Source organism: Podarcis gaigeae (assembly GCF_964106915.1).
Source record: "Podarcis gaigeae genome assembly, chromosome: 14".
In the NCBI taxonomy this organism is placed as follows: domain Eukaryota; kingdom Metazoa; phylum Chordata; class Lepidosauria; order Squamata; family Lacertidae; genus Podarcis; species Podarcis gaigeae.
This window is the reverse complement of record NC_139690.1, coordinates 45,739,544-45,756,248: the sequence shown is the minus strand read 5'-3', so window position 1 is coordinate 45,756,248 and position 16,705 is coordinate 45,739,544. Positions and strand designations below refer to the sequence as shown.

At 45.0% G+C, this 16,705-nt stretch overlaps 2 protein-coding genes across 9 annotated transcripts in view; one reads left to right on the top strand and one right to left on the bottom strand.

Moving 5' to 3' along the window:
• Window positions 1–16,541, top strand: part of ATF7IP2 (activating transcription factor 7 interacting protein 2) — a 32,966-nt gene extending 16,425 nt beyond the window's left edge. For 3 of the 8 annotated variants that reach the window (XM_083711524.1, XM_083711528.1, XM_083711527.1), the window contains exons 3-11: window positions 1,320–1,474; window positions 2,976–3,107; window positions 4,123–4,194; window positions 5,202–5,338; window positions 5,581–5,648; window positions 7,255–7,319; window positions 9,203–9,251; window positions 10,919–11,061; window positions 15,075–16,541. In XM_083711524.1, the coding sequence (XP_083567650.1) occupies window positions 1,320–1,474; window positions 2,976–3,107; window positions 4,123–4,194; window positions 5,202–5,338; window positions 5,581–5,648; window positions 7,255–7,319; window positions 9,203–9,251; window positions 10,919–11,061; window positions 15,075–15,476 (1,223 nt within the window). In that variant the 3' untranslated portion in view covers window positions 15,477–16,541. The remainder of the gene's footprint in view (window positions 1–1,319; window positions 1,475–2,975; window positions 3,108–4,122; window positions 4,195–5,201; window positions 5,339–5,580; window positions 5,649–7,254; window positions 7,320–9,202; window positions 9,252–10,918; window positions 11,062–15,074) is intronic. The other 5 variants (XM_083711525.1, XM_083711531.1, XM_083711530.1 and 2 more) reach the window with 3 other exon arrangements.
• The window catches only part of LOC310831093 (myosin-11), a 1,553,087-nt gene that overhangs the window by 961,105 nt on the left and 575,277 nt on the right, over window positions 1–16,705 (bottom strand). The gene's annotated exons all lie outside the window — the stretch shown is intronic.

Sequence of the window (16,705 nt, the reverse complement as noted above, 5' to 3'; positions counted from 1 at the left end):
AGTTCGAAAGCACCCTTAAGTGCAAGTAGATAAATAGGCACCGCTGTATAGCGGGAAGGTAAACGGCGTTTCCATGTGCTGCTCTGGTGCCGGTTCGCCGGAGCAGCTTCGTCACACTGGCCACGTGATCCGGAAGTGTCTGCGGACAGCACTGGCTCCCGGCCTCTAGACTGAGATGAGCGCACAACCCTAGAGTCTGTCAAGACTGGCCCGTACGGGCAGGGGTACCTTTACCTTTATCCTCTCAGGGCAATGTAGAGTAAATGTAACCAAAAGAGCTAAACACAAAGAACGGTAGATAAATTTGAAATTGGGGGGGGGGGGAATACAAAATATGATACTCATAACAGAGACTCATTCATCCAGCTGGGAGAATCGTTAGAACAAAAATGTCTTTGGTTGTTCCAGAAGGTGCAGATAATGGACACCTGTCTTATCTCATTACGGATGTAGGGCTGGGTGATATATCATCCAAAACCGGCTTGAAGTCCATATTGTGATACTGGCTTCATAGCTTTTGACCTGACAATACATTATGAATCACGGTGTGTGCACTATGGAAAAATCAGTGTGGGGAAAACCATGAAGGCTGCCTTGTATCACCATAACCACTTCCTGTCCACAATGCTCACTATTCACATGGAATACAGTTCAAGAAATCATTGCTTAAGCTTTAGAAGACCAGATTTTGTTGCTAAATGGTGGCCACTTGCGAAATTTCCTTCCTGTTGCCTCTTTCCAAGAGTGAGTGTGATGCTAGTTTGAGGCGGTTGCAGAAGACACTGTGCAGATCATTTTAATCAAGTGAAATGACACAGTTGCTTAACTTCAGAGTGTTGGCGTGACTGAGATCACAGTACCATTTCAGGCCCCGTTCATTTCTGCAGAAACTAGAAAACTGCAGCCTTCTTTAAAGTTTGAACCCTTCTTATATAACTCTGCTCCAAAGCTTTCAGGGGGGTGGCTAGGTGTTTGCTCTTGGCTTGTATGGGATTTTTAAAAATATAACTTACTGCAAAAGTTGCCTACTTCTTCAAAAACTAAAGTGAAAAACTTATTGCAGTACTGATTAGGCTTCACAAAAATCTGTTGCAGTGCATTGCTGATGTGATATAGTGGTTAGATTGTCCGATTAGGACCTGTGATAGCAGACTTTAAAGCTCACTGGGTCACTCTGGGACAGTTGGTGTCCCTCAGCTTAACCTACATAGTGTTGTTATGAGGATAAAATGGGGAGGGGGAGAACCATGTACTCATTGGACAGAAAAGTGGTATATAAATGTCGTAGTGGTAGTGGCAATGTTTTCCAGATTTCTTAGGGAATCCCTTCTGTCTCCTCAAAGATGGGGCTCCGAGGAAAAGGAGAATTTCAGAAACTAATGAAGGCATCTTTTCCAAATGCATCAAGAAATCCGATGAAGCCGGGAAGGTTGGCGACAAAAGCTCAGAGAAAAGACGTATTGCATTGGAACAGGTGAGTTGCTTTGTATGAGAAGCCACTGCAGTTGTGCTGAAATAATGAAATTAAAGCAGGGTTGAGAATGGAAAACTGTTCTGGGTGTGCGGCTTGTGCTCTTCTAGTCATCCTAAGCGTGCTCTTGGACTGATTTTTTATTTTTAAAAAAATGCCAGGACTGAAATGTCTTGATAGTTTTGAGTTGTTCATTTCAGCCTTGCGTAACTACTGCTATTTTTGTTTTGATAGCTCACTTCAAGCCCTCCTGGGGCTGGACAAGTCCCAAAGGTAATGCTGCACGTGGCAGTGATGTTGCTGTGTAAATTGGGGTTGGGAATCTCCCACCAAACTTAAGCCTTGCTGCCAGCCCAGTTCTAGTCCTGGATACAGCCGATTCCCTCCGTTTCTAGCCTGTTCCATTCTGAAAGCTCATAATGAGTAACAAATGATTTTTATTTCTTAACTAAAACTCTTTAATCAAAGCTTTATTTTGCTGTCTGATCCAGGGGTACCAAGTATTTCTAGCAGGCATTACTATTACTATTACTGTTAATTGAATTTATTCCTTGCCCTTCACCATCAAGTCCCACATAGTTAAAGTACATTACAGTCACAAGAATATGGTGGGTTCTGAAAACGCACATCTCCAGTAAAGAGGTGTGTTTTCATTTGCCCAAAGCAAAGTTGTTATCACTGAACTATGGCCCTTTCCCACTGAAATGCACAGGGAAGTGCTGTAGCCCAGTTCAGAATGTGCCTTTCTGCATTGTATCCTTTTCTCTGTATTTCTGTTCTCTTATTCTTTTGCTTTTCAGTTAACCAAAGCAGGACCATCAGTAATAAGCAAAGAGGGCACATAGCTCTCCTTGACCCCAGTAACAGAGCTGATAGGCTGATACCATGTCAATTAGAGACTGACCAGAGCCAGTGGAAGGTGATTGACAACTTGATAAGATAAGGGGAGTTTTAGGTAAACAACTCCAAATATGGGGTGTCCAGTTGGAAGGCCAGGTAAAGAGTCCATGAATATTGCAGAGATGATAAGGGCATGAGAGCATGTATTCTGAATGCTATATAGATGCCTTGAATTATGTACAGTGGTACCTTGGTTCTTAATCCATTCCAAAACCAAGGCGCACTTTCCCATAGAAAGTAATACAAAACAGATTGATCCATAAAATGAAAACAATAATTGATGTACTGTACTATAAAATAAGAAAGTATTGTAGATAAAAATACTGTAAAATTAAAAAAAAAATATTACTTGCACTGATGATAGTCATTGTTTGGAGATCCTGCAAGACCTCGGTGCATGTTGGGATGCCCGTGAAGCTGTGGTTCGGGATGAGCAACTGAAGGTGTTGCAGGAAAAAGTTTTATTTGTGTTGGACTTGTTGCTTACTGCCATGCAAAAGGTGCTGTGCGTCGAGTCAGAGCTTTTAAAACTTCCCGCTTTCTAAGAATTTCTTGATTTAAAGGGTGCATGCTTATATGTGTTGTCCCCCCCCCCCCATTGTAGGTCAAATGCTTTATTCAAAGTCAGCTGGACAAGTCAGTGAAAACCTTGGATCACAGGCTCGAACTTCTAAAGCAAAGAATCGACCACACGCAGTGCCTCCGGAAGCATGAAGCGATAGCTATTAAAATTGTAGTAAGGCAATGTTCCATTTTAAAAGCCTTGTCTGTCAGTCATGGTTTAATACATGAAAATTATAGGACACAAACTTGTACATATGCACAAGCAGGTATTTTATTTTATTTTACTGGAGCCTGTTGTGTCTCTAAGAGTCTGGCATCAGAAGCTGGTGTTATCAGGCATTTGCCAAGGCCCATATCCCGACAAGAGGTTCTTTGATGACCCCTGGCTCTGCTTTTCCTCCCTGCTGTCACTGCCTGTCCCTCTGCCTTCTCTGAGTGTTCAGTGGCAGGAGCAAGGAAGAAGAGGAGGGAGCATTTTGCCAAGGGCCCCTGCAAAACCTGGAGCCAGCATGTTATATATCTGTATATAGAAATATGGCCCATAAGTCACGTGTTGTAGAGATCCCACTGCTGGCTGCTGTTAGACTTGTCAGTTTAACCCATGGTGTACAAATGTCTGACACCTTGCATGCAGCTGAGACCCTCTACTTGGCATGTTAAAGTGGCACAGGAAAGGGTGCTGGCCTGCCAGGGTGGCTGAGGGATGCAAAGAGGACTTAAGGGGGAGGGAGTTTTAGGAGTGGGGAGTTCAGGAGCAGAGGGTTAAAGAAGTAAGGCAGAGAAGGGAGCAGTAAGTCAGGGAAGCAACACTAAGGAGGAACAGAGGGCAAGTGCAAATAAACCTTTTTGTATGGCAAAGAGGGTAGCAGAGTCTCTTTGTGGTTGCCATAAAAGGGGTGAGAGGAAGGGATGATTGACCTGCAGTTGGCGCAAGCAGTTTGGTGGTGGGATTATTTTTCAGACACTAGAAGGGGAAGTAGCAACTCGGGACATTCCGTCAGATTTGTTAGAAGCCATTGGTCATTGCAAAAACACAAATGATATTAGAAGTACATTCTTGAACCTACTAGCCAAACCCTTAGCTCCAGATATTTAGAGTTGCTTCAGTGCAACTGTGAATGTTGCTCCCCTTGTTCTAAAGTTTTTCTGCAGGCCAATGCAAGCTCTTCTTTCTCTTTCTCTTGCAGAAGAAAATCTCTAGGCTTGACAGACGCATTGATGCTGTAATAACAAGCCAGAAGAGAGAATCATCTAGAAAAGTAAGCATGCTACAGCACTATACAGTGGTACCTCGGGTTAAGTACTTAATTCGTTCCGGAGGTCCGTTCTTAACCTGAAACTGTTCTTAACCTGAAGCACCACTAGCTAATGGGGCCTCCTGCTGCCGCCAGAGCATGATTTCTGTTCTCATCCTGAAGCAAAGTTCTTAACCTGAAGCACTATTTCTGGGTTAGTGGAGTCTGTAACCTGAAGTGTATGTAACCTGAAGTGTATGTAACCCGAGGTACCACTGTATTATACTACAACACTCCATCATCGACAGAAACAACCATTGCTAAGCCATTTTCCCAGTGTCTTAATTCTCTTGAGCTCAGAAACTGCTGCAGTGCCTCAGAAACTGCTGCAGTGCAACACAATCATATGCATGCACTGTAATACCATATGTGTTTGAGTATGACTGGTTAGGTGTGCAGAAGGGAATCTGCAATGGATTCTGCGCCTTGAAAAAGAAGTTCTGGCTTCACTTCCTAACAGAGTGCCTGGCAGGCCACTGCAGGGAGGTTGGAATTTTAAAATGTGAAGGGTTTGAGTTGCCTTCTAGGGAAACTAGCAGTGCAGCAGATGACAACAACAAAGCCTTTATTTATTTTTTGTGGTGGGGTAAGGCTTTATCTTTCCATCTTAAGACAGCCGGGTTTTAAGAACAGTGGAGAGCAGCTCCTGTGTCGGCTTTCACAGCTGCAGTTCCCGATGTTCTTCACAGGCATGAATGAAGCAGTGGTCTGTGGGGACCCATGATCTAATGGGTTTAAGTCAAAAGTTTCAGGTGAGCATCAGGAAAAACTTCTTGACAGTGGGACCCAGATGCTTACTGATGGGGAACAGAAATAAACTTTAGTCAGCATGTGAGAGAACACAACAGTTACACTGGCTTTAATACCAGCTAGAAGAAGATGCTTCCTTTATGAAGGAGCCTGATTAGTCATACTGGAATATGTGGAATAGCACAGTGTACAAGTTTTTTTTCTTTCTCTTTCCTTCCCAGGCCCTCCCTACAAGACCACCTTTGCAAATTGAAATAAATTGCCCCAGCCCTCAACATGGCAATGCAAACAGCATGCCAGCACTGTCAAAAGAGAAGCCATCCAATCTTAACAAAACTATCCCTAAAAACACAGAAAGGTAAGTCTCCCCATCAGCATGGCAGCTGGCCTTGTTCATTTGCTGCATGCTTGGGAAGTGCAAGTATTGGTCCGTGAAAAGCAGGCTTACATTCCTGTTCTCTGCATTTAGCAACACACGTGCTATAACGCCTACTTCCCCCATTATTCATTTCACAAGTAAGACTTTGTTGCCTTAAGTGGTGGGGCTGGGTTCTTTTACATTTCTGCACAATCTATTTTGCATTCTTTTTTTTTAATCAGCTCTGAAGACATTATATGCCTTTCTTGGGGGAAAAAAAGCTCAGACGTGGGAACAGTGAATCCTACAGGTACATGAAGCTAAATTCTCCTTTCCCCTATTTTAAAAAACTTTTCAACAGTGTGAGTCTTGTTTCGCAGCTGATTATTAGGTTATGTGTTATATATGCACACCATCTGCAAAGGATAATTAGCATGGTTCGAGAGGCAGAATAATACTCTTTCATAGAATTGTAGAGATGCATGGTACTTGTAAGAGTGTAAGTCCCATTGATTGCCTCGTCAACCACATTAATCCTTTGACTCAGCTTGGCTATCAAACTTGGCGGGCAGCTTCTGGGCAAAATTGCAGATTCATTTGGACATAATTTGATGCCAGAGTTTGGCAATACGTGATTGAGCTCAGAAAGAAGACACGTCATGGTACATCTGCAAAACCAGATGCCTTCATCTGCCCCACCAGCAGTAAAGCACGTTTCTCCTATATTGGTCTCTACAGACAAAGCAGGCACTGTAGCTCTTCAATGGTTTGACTTTATCCCGGATGGTGCACTCTTCCATTGTTGCAAATCTGATTGCCCATTCCACATCCAGTTTAGCAGATTGGTGAAGGCTCTGTGGCAAGACCACCTGGAAGAATTCTCCTTTTATGATTTCTATATAACCATATATCCTCATGATGATTTTTATATATCCATGTATCCTAATGATGCTTAAATCACTAAGGCTTCAGTAGGGCTTTGTTGTTGTTGTTGTTTAGTCGTTTAGTCGTGTCCGACTCTTCGTGACCCCATGGACCAGAGAACGCCAGGCACCTCTGTCCTCCACTGCCTCCCGCAGTTTGGTCAAACTCATGCTGGTAACCTCGAAAACACTATCCAACCATCTCGTCCTCTGCCGTCCCCTTCTCCTTGTGCCCTCCATCTTTCCCAACATCAGGGTCTTCTCCAGGGAGTCTTCTCTTCTCATGAGGTGGCCAAAGTACTGGAGCCTCAGCTTCACAATCTGTCCTTCCAGTGAGCTAGAAGTGCCTAAATCTCAGGAATCCAATGCCCTATTTCTCTCTGCCCTGCTATTGTACTAGAAGGAAACAATAATTCTGATGTGTTGGCATTTCCTATAGGGAACCTTCCCCAGACTGTTTCTCATGCTCACGAGATGGAGGGTGAGATGGAGGAAACGGGAAAGAGAAGTCGGCCACAGAATGCAATGTTCTAGCCAATAAAAGATGGCGGGGTTACTCAAGCTTCAACGGTCAAATAGGTTTTTTTCCCCTCTTTATAGCTGAAAATTAGGGTAAAGGGCATCATGATGCACAATATTGGAAAAGCAGAACTATTCTTTACATGGGCATAGGAAGGGCTTTGCCCCGCTCATTGGCTTGATTTTGCTGCAATATGTAATGCCTAACGCTGTTTGTAATCAGGTATATAAACCCAAAGCCCAAGGGGCTTGGATACCCAGGCTCTGGAAAGTATTCCACTGGGTCTTTATTGCTCAGCAATAAACTTTGCCTTCTTTTTCTCCACCGCTGCGTCTGTCGATTCTTGGACACATTTTGAGTGGGCAACAGGTTTTCCTTATATGCTTGCAACAGCTCCTGCAGAGGGAAGCCATGATCTTTTGTCAGACGAGTTCAAGCGTTTTAAAATTTTCACTTCTCTCAAATTCCCTTAGGTGTTCAGCAGAAAGAAACATCTGTAAATGCCTCTACCTCAGCTGAAACTCCATGCAACTTTAAGGTCAGCTTTAACAACTCTTCCCCCACCGCACTCTGTCCATAGAATTGTAGAGTGGGGAGAGACCCCAAGGGTCATCTAGTCCCCCCAAAGGTCCACACCCTTCCGAGGTAGTCCATTTTACGGTCAAACAGCTCTTGCCATCAGAAATGACTTCCTAAAGTTTAGTCAGAATCTCCTTTCTTGTTTGGCACCTGCCTTCGGAGAAGCAGAAAATAAATTTGCTCCATCTTCCAAGTATTCTTTAAGATTCTCTTCTCTGGTGCAACTAGGATTTTGTTCCTTTTCCCCATCCTATAGTGAACGGATCTGAATGATGAATGACTTTAAAGTGTGTTTCGAGCAGGGGTTAAACGCAATAAATAAATTTGTCATCCACATAATCTGTGGCTGTGACATTTTGGGCCTTGCCGCATGATCAAGTGTGCCCAGTTATATTGAATTGGGGGACCCCCTTAAGAGATGGAACCCTCCGAATCTTGCTCTGCAAGGTAAATTACATGCACAGGCCTCCTGGCCTCATTTGAAACACTTGCCTGCCCATCTGCGCCAGCTTGAGTCCCAAAGGAATTTACACTAGGCGAACGTTACCATGGGAATCTTGATCAGTGGTAATGTACTACCTTAAATCTAGAATATGAACAGCTTGTTTTATCATAGAATCATACAGTTTGATTTGTTTTAGGAACATATATTAGGAAGTGTGCTGGAACCGTTCGGCAAGTTCCTTTCCAACGGCTTACAGAAGTAAGCCGTTGCTATTCCCTCACCCCAGTCTCCATTCATCCTCCATCCAAGCAAGCGGGAGCCATGATCAGAGTTCAAGGACCTACACCAGCGGGAGCACAGAGGGAGAGGCCTGGGGAAAATGTCTGAGAGCCAAACAACTGTGGAGGGGGAAGCATTCAGCCATCAGGCTCCCCGGTCCTATTACAGACCAGGACCAATCCTGAGAAACTTCTAGTTTTCGGCAGGGACAAGCCCCTTGTCCCAATTTTTGGCAGCACATTTTAAAAATTAGTTGTAGTACAGTGGTACCTTGGTTCTCAAACGCCTTGGTACTCAAGCAACTTGGAACCCAAACACTGCAAACCTGGAAGTAAGTGTTCCAGTTCGTAAACTTTCTTCAGAAGCCAAACATGCTCCTTTTTCTCTCTTTAAGTGTTATACTTCCATTTGGAGTGTTACGCTGAGGTCTGTCTGTTTTTGCTATTTATTTTGCTTTTTTGTGGCTCTGTGTGTGTGTGTGTGTGTGTGTGTGTGTGTGTGTGTGTGTGTGTGAGAGAGAGAGAGAGAGAGAGAGAGAGAGAGAGAGAGAGAGAGAGACTGACTGTGTGGAACCCTGTTCAGCTACTGATGGATTGTGTGACTGCAGTACATTGTTTATTGCTTTCATTTTATGGATCCATGGTCTCGTTAGATAGTAAAATTTGTGTTAAATTGCTGTTTTAGGAGTTGTTTTTAAAAGTCCGGAACAGATTAATCTGTTCTGCATTACTTTCTATGGGAAAGTGTGCCGTGGTTTTGGAACACTTTGGTTTTGGAACAGACTTCCGGAACAGATTAAGTTTGAGAACCAAGGTACCACTGTACTTTATTAGCCACAATGGCTAGTAGCCATTGGTGCAACGTTCCAGTGTCAGAATACCAACTGCTGGGAATTGCAGGTGGGCAGCTGGAGGCAGCAATGTTCTGAATACTGCTTGCTAGAAACCACAGGAGTGGGGGGGTGCATTTGTGCTCAGGCCCTGCTTGAGAATTTTCTACATATGTTTGGTTGGTCTCTGTGTGAGAACAGGATGCTGGACTAGGTGAGCCTTTGGCCTGATCCAGCAGTCTCTGCTGAGGTTCTTATGTTTAAACGATTTGAATTCTCTTAATTGCAGAACCCATTATTTATCGATTTGACTGATGAAGGAGATGACAGCAACAAAGGTGAGGAAAGTGCGTGCTTTCATATCCATGTTAATGTATTGGCGATGTTTGAAATGTATAAATGACTTTTCCACATGCAGTGCCCAGAACTAAATGAGAAATGTAAAACTACATAAGCAATATCTTGCAGAGCAGCAGTATAGCCCTGCATTTAATTGATACATATATACTTTAGTTTTCTGGTGAGTTGAAGCTGTTGCTGTGGTGGAATGTGACTGGCATTATTGGTTTCCTGCCTTTGTTGTTGCTGCAGTGGTGGACTGAACATACAGCTGATTCTGCTAAGTAGTAATAATAATTTTATTATTTGTACTGCACCCTTCTGACGCGGGTGGCGCTGTGGTCTAAACCACTGAGCCTCTTGGGCTTGCTGATCAGAAGGTCGGCGGTTTGAATCCCCATGATAAGGTGAGCTCCCGCAGTTCAAAAGCACGTCAAAGTGCAAGTAGATAAATAGGTACCACTCCAGCAGGAAGCTAAACAGCATTTCCGTGCGCTGCTCTGGTTCACCAGAAGCGGCTTAGTCATGCTGGCCACATGACCCGAAAGATGTTCACCGGCTCCCTCTGCCAGTAAAGCGAGATCAGCAGCGCAACCTCAAGAGTCGTTTGCGACTGGACCCTAGCGATCAAGGGTCCCTTTACCTTTACTTTATCTGACTGGGTTGCCCCAGCCACTCTGGGCAGCTTCCAACATAAATAAAAACACAGTGAAACATCAAACATTAAAAGTTTCCCAGTACAGGGCTGCCTTCAGACATCTTCTAAGATTGTATAGTTATTCATCTTGACATCTGATGGGAGGGCATCCCACAGAGTGGGTGCCACTACTGAGAAGGCCCTCTTGTCTGGTTCCCTGTAAGCTCTCAGTGAGGGAACTGCCAGAAGACCCTCGGAGCCTGGACCTCAGGGTCCGAGCTGAACAATGGGGGTGGAGACGCTCCTTCAGGTACACAGGGCTAAGGCCCAGGTATGTTATACAGCTGGCTGGGGGCTGATGGGAGTTGTAGTCAGACAACACCTAGAGGGCACCAAGTTGAGGACAGCTGCTGTATATGCTCGGTGCCAGCAATATTTAAAATGCTTCATTTTGTAGGAGTTGGTAAAGAAAAAAAGTATTGCAAAGAAAACCCTTTTTTATATATATAACATTTCATTGATTTTCCAAAAATAACCAAAATAAAAAACAATGCAAAAACAAAACAAATTGACTTCCCTCTAATCCCTTCCTTGGTTCTATTATTAAGATACTGCATGTCCATTGTTAAATTTGTAACCTATTTAAATCACCTTCATAATAAATTACAAGTAATCTTAAAACCCTGCTAATGTATTAACCTGTGTACTAACCTGTGTACATCGCAACTGTATACAGTGGTACCTCTGAGTACGTACTTAATTCATTCCGGAGGTCTGTTCTTAACCCGAAGCACCACTTTAGCTAATGGGGCCTCCTGCTGCTGCCGCGCCGCCGCCGCCGCGCGATTTCTGTTCTCACCCTGAAGCAAAGTTCTTAACCCGAGGTGCTATTTCTGGGTTAGCGGAGTCTGTAACCTGAAGCATCTGTAACCCGAGCTACCACTGTATATGCAATAAACATCTTCCATTCTTCCTTAAATTCATTATTATCTCTTCCTCTTAATTTCATTGTCAATTTTGCCATTTCAGCGTATTCCATTAGTTTAATTTGCCAGTCTTCTTTAGATGGGACACCTTCTTCTTTCCAATATTGTGCTACTAAGAAAACCGATTCACCCGTAGAAAGCCCGGTCCTAAATCATCCTCAGCCTGTGCTGCAAACATCAAATGAGGTAGCTAAATGATTTATTCATTCATTCATTCTTAAGGGTATTTGGGGTGTAAAGGGAGGAGTAGTACCTCCACTGGGGGGCATGTTGTATTCCTTCTGGATTGTTCAGGGTTGTTTGTGCTGTAGATGGAAGTGAGGGGCAGATGGGTTTTGTCAGCCTGCGAAGGAGAACTCTGATACTAAACCTCCGCTGCCTTGTGGGGTATCTTCGGGGGGAAGAAAAGGCCAAGGAGTAAACCCTTCATAAATCTGGAGTGGAGTCCCTAAGACAGTTGGATAGTGCTTTGTTTGCCTCCTTCCAGCAACTCCTGCAGCCAATGTCTTGCTCTACTTTCCTTTGGACAACATCAGTGAGGCTAAGAGGGGGATCTTGTCATCTGAGCAGCCCAGGACTTCCAATACACACTGCTCAGGCTTGTGCACTGTGCAGGGTCACTTTGATGCTGTTAACACAGCATTAACAAAAGGGGAGGCAGCAGTTGTGCGTGAATGGTCTCTGCAACCACAGCAGGCGCTGCGATTCTCCAGCAGTTTGACTTCACCCCTGAAAATGCACTCCATTGTCTCTCGAGATAGACTGGTGCCAGCGATACTAATTCTTAATGGCACTAATGCCTTTTTCCCAGCCCTGGTGGGTGGTGCCCATGAGTCTCAAGGCATCTGAAGCAGTCCCACTTTACTCCCAGGTAGGTGTGCATAGAATGGGGAAGGATGAGAGCTCCGTGGGAGAGCATCTCCTTTGCACGTACAGTCGTACCTCAGGTTACAGGTGCTTCAGGTTACAGACTCCACTAACCCAGAAATAGTACCTCGGGTTAAGAGCTTTGCTTCAGGATGAGAACAGAAACCGCGCGGTGGCAGCGGGAGGCCCCATTAGCTAAAGTGGTACCTCAGGTTAAGAACAGTTTCAGGTTAAGAACGGACCTCCAGAACGAATTAAGTTCTTAACCCGAGGTACCACTGTACCACTGTAGATGGATTGGTCCCAGTCTCTGGAAGTGCGATTCAGGGGGCAGCAGCATCCCTGTGGCAGAGCATCCACTTCACATGCAAAAGTTTCCAGGTTCAGTCGCTGGCATCTCCAGTTAAGGGTTGGGTAGCGAGCGATGGGAAAGATCGTTCATTGATTGTTTCCTATTTAATAAAATATATGGACCTCTTCTCAGTTTGTAAAATCTCAAAGGGTTCACAGTATATACAACCGTTGCTAAAATTACTTCAGAACATAAGGACCCTGCTGAATTAGGCCAATGACCCATCTAGTCCAGCATCCTGTTTTCACAGTGCCAAGCCTGGTGCTTGTGTGAAACCCACATGCTGATGGGATCCCTGCGATCCAATGGTACTGTTTTTTCCTCCAGGCTACACTTTCAGAATAAAAACTTGCTCGCACGACACCAAAATTTTAATTGAAAAGAAATGCATTGGAAAGGATTGTCTTCAGTATATCATTTGATGCTCGTGGTTCTCATTTTGAAAAGATACCTATCCACATTCTGTTAAAAAATAACCCACTGTAGTATGCTAAACTATACGAAAATGATCAAATTATTCTTGGATCATACTTGAATCTTCCTGCCACACTTGCCATCCTCTCCTGCCACATGGTTGGAGATCCGCTGGTAGTAGCCGTGGATAGCGTCTTGTCCTCCATTAAAAACAGCATAATAATTGTAATAGGAATTTATAAAAACAAACTGCAGCAGACAGAGCTAAACCATCTTCAGTATTGACAGGTGAAGAACACCAAGGTAAACTGGGAGCTGTTGGTAGAAGCACTCCCCCCCCCCCCCCCGGTGTGTGCCTAGTCTCCACAGGGGTCTCATTCTGCAAAGCAGGAAACAGCCCTGCTCCTCATCCCAACCAGCCGTATTTCTGTATAGCCAGGGGAGACCCACCTGCAAACCTCAGGAACCTCCTCTGCCTAAGACCCTGCAGAGCCGCTGCCAGTCAGAGTAGGTGTCGCTGAGCTTAGATGGACAAATAAGCTGGCGCAGAATTAAGACAGTTTCCAATCAGGTGGGTAGGTACACCACTTTGCTGGCATTAAACTCTGCTGTTAAGGAGGGTCTCTCCCCCCCCCCTTGCCCCCAACAGTGAGTCCCAACACCGTATCTGATTTCAGCACACAGCCGGATCTGAAATATCAACAAGAATTTGTCAGGCACTGATGACAGAGGAGCAGTCCACCCAAGCCATACCGAAGGATGACCTTCATCCTCTTAGCCACTAGAGGGCCATCTTGTAACATAAGCTGCACATTTCTTAGCCCCAGCGACAGGAATGCTACAGCACTTGGCTTTTCTTCAGTTCAGGGTTTCCCCAACTTGGGTCTCCAACTGTTTTCGGACTACACTCCATCTTCCCTGACCACTGGTCCTGCTAGCTAGCGGTGATGGGATTTGTAGTCCAAAAACAGCTGGAGACCTAAGTTTGGGAAACTGCTTTTAGCTCAAGGCTGGGAAACCACATGTAGTTGGACTCCAGATCCCATCAGCACAGCCAGTGGTCAAGGACAGTGGGAGCTGTAGTTCGAGAACAGCTGAACGGACACAGGTTTCGCACACCTGATGTAATTGGGGCTCCCAGATCAAAATAATGCCAGTTTGGCAACACAAGGAGCATGACTCAAGCATGCTCTGTGGAGAGAGGGGTTTCGCTTTGAACGTTGTCTCTTAATAGTTTTGCATTAAAGAGAAGTTTAGGTGTGGGAAGACAGCAGCATCAAGGTAATTGTGAGTGTCTTTTCCTGCTATGCCAGAGTCGGGGGGTTTTAAGAAAATTTTGAACTAGGGAAAAATTGCAGTGATTTGCCTTTACCAAGCTTGTGAAATGGCAAAGCTTGCCTGATGTTTATCTGCAACCCGTATCCATTCATTGTTTACTAATGCACCTTGCTGGCGGCGGAGAATAATGCGTATAAGATTATGATACTGCAAAGTAAGAGCAGTGACAGACCATAGCAACAAGAATCCGCAGTTCAGTGGCCAAAGAAACCTTTTTTATATTTAACCTCTCTTGCAAGACTGAGCTCATTCTGAGCTTTAGCCTGCTTGATATTCACCGCGCAACTTTCGGCCACTCATGTTTACTCCTCCTCTGTGATTTCCCCTTTCCTCCATTTCGTATGCATCCCCTTCTTAAATCTCGGCTCATCTGTAAGTTCCTTATGCAGCCCCACTGGTTTCTGCAGATGCCCACTTTCCTTTCCTGTTGGAATTGTCTGCATTTGTGCCTTCAGTATTTCACCGTTAAGAATTCTAGGAAGGAAAACAGCATGTGTTTCATAATGCAACATTCCCTGTGGGATTCTTGTTGCTGTAGCCACTTAACAAATAATGATTTTTCTCATGGAGACATGCTGATCTGCTAAGTGTCCGGCAGCTTGCAGGAGGTGGTGTTGGACATGCTCCTTGCCTAAGCTGGTGATTTAGCTTTGCATGTGGTCTTGATTATTAGTCTTATTTCATAAAATTTCTATACTGCTTGATTGTAGAGAAAAAAACCTCAAAGTGGTGGCAGGTGGGTGAGCAACTGGAAATGTAAATTTACATTGTTGTGATTTTGCTTGTTTGCTGCACGACAGATTTGCTTAATTGTTTGCTGGTTCTATTTATAGGATTTTGTAATTTTTGTATATCTTCCTCCATTTATTTCTGTTACTTTGTTTCCTGCTCTGGGGTTGAAAGCATCCGATGAAGAGCTTGCTATTAATACTTTAAATGAGTAAAATATAAGCAATGCAAACAAGGGGAGCAGCCTCGTTTTTTGTGCGTGAGACATACACAGGGTTGTCGCCAGTTCCAGTCCTACAGAGTAGACCCGTTGAAATTAATGGAACCACTTTAGTCATTATCATTAATTTCAGTGGGTCTGCTCTTAAGTGGGATAGCCCGTACTTCCTTTCTTTGCACGGAAGTCCCTTTAGTCAAACATGTAAATGGTTGAGCTGAAATGGATTGTTCTGGCCCTTTTTAGCCGCCCTGTTAACCGAAGCTCCTGCTTTCCCCACAGGTCCCTGAAGCGTTTCAGCACCTCCCTCCATTACCGCAGGTTGAGCAGCAGCTGGAGAGCCTGTTCAGATTCAGATATACCCTTCCACCTCAAAAGCTGCACCTCACTGTGGTTCAGGTGGAGAAGCCCAAAGGCTTCGGCCTGCGGTGGGAGGTCAGAAAGGCGGAACCGTTGTGTGCTCCTCTAGACAGCTTCCACTTGTTCGTTTGCCTGGAGTTTGTCGGTAAAGGTGTGCCGACCAGCTGGCTTAGGGTGCGGGAAATTAAGGCCATGCCTCTCCCCATGGGTTGCTCGTTAGCTCAGATTGCTGATTGCTCCAAGTGTTACTTTACCATCCAGTCAAAGGACATTTATGGACGTTATGGACCCTTTAGTGACATTCATGCCATTTCGATGACGTAGCTCCTGTGAGGGGGGATCTAGGCTCCTACAGGACGTCTACTTTATGTGTCCCTCTTCTCTCTATGCTGCCTATGGCTGGCGCCAGTTTCAGGATTCCAGTTACGGTAAGGTTTGACACCTCACTTCTGAGACTTCCCGTTGACCTCTTGCCTTTCTGCGATGGGCGCCCTTAACATTTTAGATTTTGGAGGGGGGAGAGAAAGGACCTTTGGCTTTGCTGCTGTTGTTACACTACAACTCCCATCATCCTGGCCTGTTCACCATACTGGCTGGGGCTGATGGGACTTGTAGTTCAACAGCATCTGAATTGCTTCGGCCCCTTTCCCCTGTTAGTTACAGTTCCTATAAGCTCAGACAACCAAAACGGTTTCCCTTGCAGGCGTGCCGGGTAGTGGGGGCTGAGGAGTCTTCAGTTCCCCCCCCCAAAAAAAAAAATTCAAGGAGTCTTCATCCCCCCAAAACCCTGTGGTCCGCTCCCCCTCCTCACCTGATATTGCGGGGATAGGAGGCTGAGCGTGGAGCCTGATGGCTGCACTCTGCCTCTCCCTCCCCAATGCTGTGTGGGGAGAAGGCAGCCATTTGAGCACTGGCATCACAGCAGCGGGGGTGGGACACCAGTGTGTCCCGGCCCGGCCTGCTATTTGGGAGCGGACACGTCATGTGATGCGCCCCCCCAATGTGGGGGGCGTTGACACCCCTGCTCCCTTCAATTTATTTTCATATATATTGGCAGAAAGAAATTCATAATTGCACCCATTATGGCCTCATCTATGGCCTCTTCCAGGTCTCTCTTCCACGTCACCTTTAGTGTGTCTTTAGCAGACGTGGAAGTTTGTTCCTTTTGCTTTATAAATTAGAAACGTGGCCTTGCCTGAAGGGCAGGTTTCAAAAGCCATTTGTGATGCTCCAAAGCCACCTGCACTACAAAGATGGCAAAAATACCCCCCTCCCATTTTTGCAGCTCGCAGACCTACTACAGCTTAGTTAGGGTTGCCAGTTCCTCCTTAGAACTTCTAGATGTGGAAAACTCCAGCCATATCTGATCTGCCTTCCTGGTGGCTTTTTTTTTTTTTTTAAAGTTATACCTGTAGCGTATAAGCCCTGCTGGTCGTCAGAGCTAAAATTCATGGTCACCGGTGGCAACTTTCCTCGTGGGACCCTATCACTAAGAAAGCCGGTGTCTTTGTCACCTGTACTGATTAATCCAGTTAAACCTCTAGCTGCTTAGT